The following is a 3,298-nucleotide window of genomic DNA, read 5'->3' on the forward strand; positions in this document are numbered from 1 at the left end:
TTCCGTGGTGGCAGGGGAGGGTCACCGTGATCCCAGCTGTGTCCCCTCCCTGGGGACAAGGAGGTGCCTGTTTGTGAAAAGGACGAGTGGGCCCCCACCCCCTCCCCACCTCCCCCATCAGCCGATGATGATCTGGAGAGGATCTGCCAGGGCCAGGTGGATGTGGGGCCCCCAACCAGTCAGAGATCCATCTCAGGATGCTTTGGGCTCCTGGTGGGAAGGAGTGGGGGCCGGGGTAGGACGTGGTGAGGAGACAGGATCAGCCAGGCCGGCGTTCTGTGGGCCCGAGACCCTGAGGTGGAAACCCCCATGCCTGTCTAGCACCTGGAAGGCCCTGGCCTGCTCAGCCCGGCCAGCCTGCAGCTCCAGCCACCTCTGCATGGCCTGGGACCTCAGCCAGCTCGCCGGGCTCTGGTGATTCCAGACGCTGCTCTTGCCAGGGCCCCAGCGGCCTCACTGGCCCAGAATCCTCATTCGGGAGGGAGCAGCTGCAGGAGGGGATGTCAGGGGAGGGCCAGAGGGGAGGTGGCGGGCGATGGGGCCACAGGGGCTGGACAGAAGGTCCCAGAGTGGCCAGAGGACACGTGGCAGGAAGGGAAAGACTCGGAGTGGACTCGAGGGTGGGGCAGCCTGGTGGCTCTGACCGTGGGGTGGACAGGGGCTTCCTGTGGAGTGAGCATGGCCAAACTCCACCCACACCCGTCCACAAGGACGAGGCCAGCCTGGTCACTTCCCGTTGCTGCCAGGCCCAGCATCAGCACACCTAAGTAGGAGGTGACACCGTGGGGGTCTGGGGCTCCCTGGGCTCAGGTCCACATCCAGGTATGAGCTTCCTCCCCCTTCCAGCTCATTCCAGACAGACAAGGGGACGCTGAGCCCCAGAAAATCAGCCCACCAGGGCTGGTGGCGTGTTCACCAAGGACGAGACCTGTCCCCGCCGGGCCAGCACCCTAACCTGCTCCATTTCAGCCTGTCTTGTGGCTTCTGCTGCCCTCGAACACCCTGGAATCCATCATGCTTCCTGCTAGAGCTGGCTCCAGGAGGGCCGGCATCTGCACTTGACCCCCTTCCCTCCCTACCCTGCAGCCTCCCTAGCAACCAGCCCAGCACCCAATAGGTGCTTTGTAAAGCTCTCCATGGCAGTGGTTCCTGGCACAGCCTTTATATGCAGAATAGGTAGCTCGACCAGGGGAGCAAACTCCATCGCGTGTGGAGGTGCTCCGGCCCACCCCCCATCCCCCACCCACCACGCGCCCAGAACAAGGGTCTGCTTCCTGAATGTCTTGGTGTGAAACCTTGGTCTGTGTCGTCTCCAGCAGGGCAGGCCCCGGTCTGTCCTGCTGCTGCCACACCCCTGTGCTCAGCTCAGCGTCTGCACGCAGTTGATGCTCCATCTCAGCTGGCATCAGTCCTGGGCTGCGGGGCTCCGGGAATGACTGCCCTTGAGGACTGGATGTGGCGTGGGGGCTGCTAGAGCTCAGCGTCCGGCTTGACCAGGTGGCCGCTGAAGGTGATGTAGAGGTCACCGCGCTCGCTGTAGATGGCGTTGTCGCCGTCCCTCTGGAACATGCGCACCCAGACAGCGTCACCTGCGGCCAGTGGCAGCAGCAGGCTCTGTGTCTGCAACACGCTGCGCTCGCTGGGCTGCGCATACAGCGCGGCTGCGGCCCGCCGGTTGCACATGATGTGCAGGTACGTCTCCTTGTAATTCCAGGTGTGCACGTTGAGGCTCAGGAAGTAGACGCCAGGCACGGCACAGAGGAAGCGGCTGGAGGCCAGGTCGAAGGCACCGTCCAGGTTCACCAGCTCCGTGTCGAAGGGCACAGCCTGGAGGGCATCGGTGCTGTGCAGCCCCTCTCGCCGGCCCACCGAGAAGGCCACGTAGGCACGCTGGCACAGGGTGCCCGGCGGCCCCACCTGCCCCTTCTGGCCCTTGTGGCCACGGAGGCCCCGGGAGCCGGGCGGGCCCTCCTTCCTGCTCTTGCTGGAGTGACCTCTGACCCCCGCTTCACACTTTTCACCTGAGGGGGTGGTAAGGGGAAGCCCCTGGTCAAGGTTTCAAGGGTCAGATTCTCTGGCCACACGGCCTTGCAAGTGACCTCACCTCTGCGAGCCTCAGTCTCATCTGTCAGGTGGGCGCTAACCCGCCCTCCACGGGGCAATGAGAAAGAAGCCACACCCTGAGGTCCTGGCAGTTCTGAGGCCTGTGCAGATGGTCACATGGGGATGGCTGGGATGGCAGGGACGATGGGGGTCCAGTAGCTGACAGAGGAAGTGTCTGAACTGGGTTTTGAAGGAGGAGAGGCCTGGGAAGTTGGTAACCAAATCCAAACTCAGTGTGGCCTCCGTCCAGCCTTCAGGGTGCTTCCCTCTTAGAGCTCAGCCTGTCTTGCCTCTCAAAGGGGGCGCTGCTCCCAGACCCCCTTCCCACCTCCCCTTGGGGTGGGGGGAGCAGGATTGAAGGGAAACTCAGCCCCACCTGCCACCCCACCCCACCCCCCGCCATCCCCCCCAATCCACAGCCCCTTCCCCAGGGCACCCTGCTTCCCACCGGAGGAGGCGGCTATGGGGAGCAGGGAGCAGGCCCTTGTGTGTCCCCCTGGGGCCCAGCCTTCCCAGAGCTAGCCTTAGGCCGTCGCCCTGCTCTCCTGCCTCTCTTCCCATGCCCCTCATTGCGGAGTGTCCCTGTGGGGCCGGGGGCCGTGGGGCCGCCTCTCCAGGAACACTCACCTTTGAGGATCGAGATGTCGATGGTGGGCCGCACGTGGGGCAGCCCCACCCACTCATCCCCGTCACTCATGCGGACATGCGGGCTGGGGGCGGCCGGGCGCCAGGGTGGGCAGCTGCAGTGCATACACAGCCAGCAGGGCAGCCCCAGGCCAGGCCAGGCCCCTGCGGGCAGCACCAGGAGGAGCAGGAGGGCAGAGGCTGCCATCTGGGCCAGAGCCTGGGTCGGGAGGGCAGGAAGGGAGGAAGAGGATGGGGGAGGAAGAGGATGGGGGAGGAAAACGGGGAGTGGAGAGGGGACACCCCTGCTGAGCCCCCACCCCCGCAGCAGCCCAACCGTGCCCCCTTGTGTGGGGGAGACAGCGCGCTGGTGGGATCAGGGAGCTGCCTGGGTGAGGATGGACAGTTGGGACCCCTGGAGGGGCTGCAGTGGGCGTGGCCGGACCCTCATCCTGCACCAGACAGGGCGCCTGGCAGAGCCCTCCTGGACACTCAGACCCCTGCCCCGACAGACGTCACTAATGGATCCCCACACACTTTCCCCTGGACCTGGATGTGGCCTCAGCATCCT

General features: G+C 65.2%; 1 protein-coding gene across 1 annotated transcript; it reads right to left on the reverse strand.

The window, feature by feature from the left end:
- Positions 1-1,470: 1,470 nt before the first annotated feature.
- C1QTNF8 (C1q and TNF related 8) lies at positions 1,471-2,935 on the reverse strand. The gene is made up of 2 exons (XM_061209699.1): positions 2,731-2,935; positions 1,471-2,021 (listed from the first exon to the last, which is right to left on the reverse strand). Exons 1-2 carry the CDS (start codon positions 2,933-2,935, stop codon positions 1,471-1,473), a joined length of 756 nt encoding a protein of 251 aa, XP_061065682.1.
- Between the last annotated feature and the right edge of the window lie 363 nt (positions 2,936-3,298).

Source organism: Eubalaena glacialis, chromosome 13 (assembly GCF_028564815.1).
Source record: "Eubalaena glacialis isolate mEubGla1 chromosome 13, mEubGla1.1.hap2.+ XY, whole genome shotgun sequence".
Lineage (NCBI taxonomy): Eukaryota > Metazoa > Chordata > Mammalia > Artiodactyla > Balaenidae > Eubalaena > Eubalaena glacialis.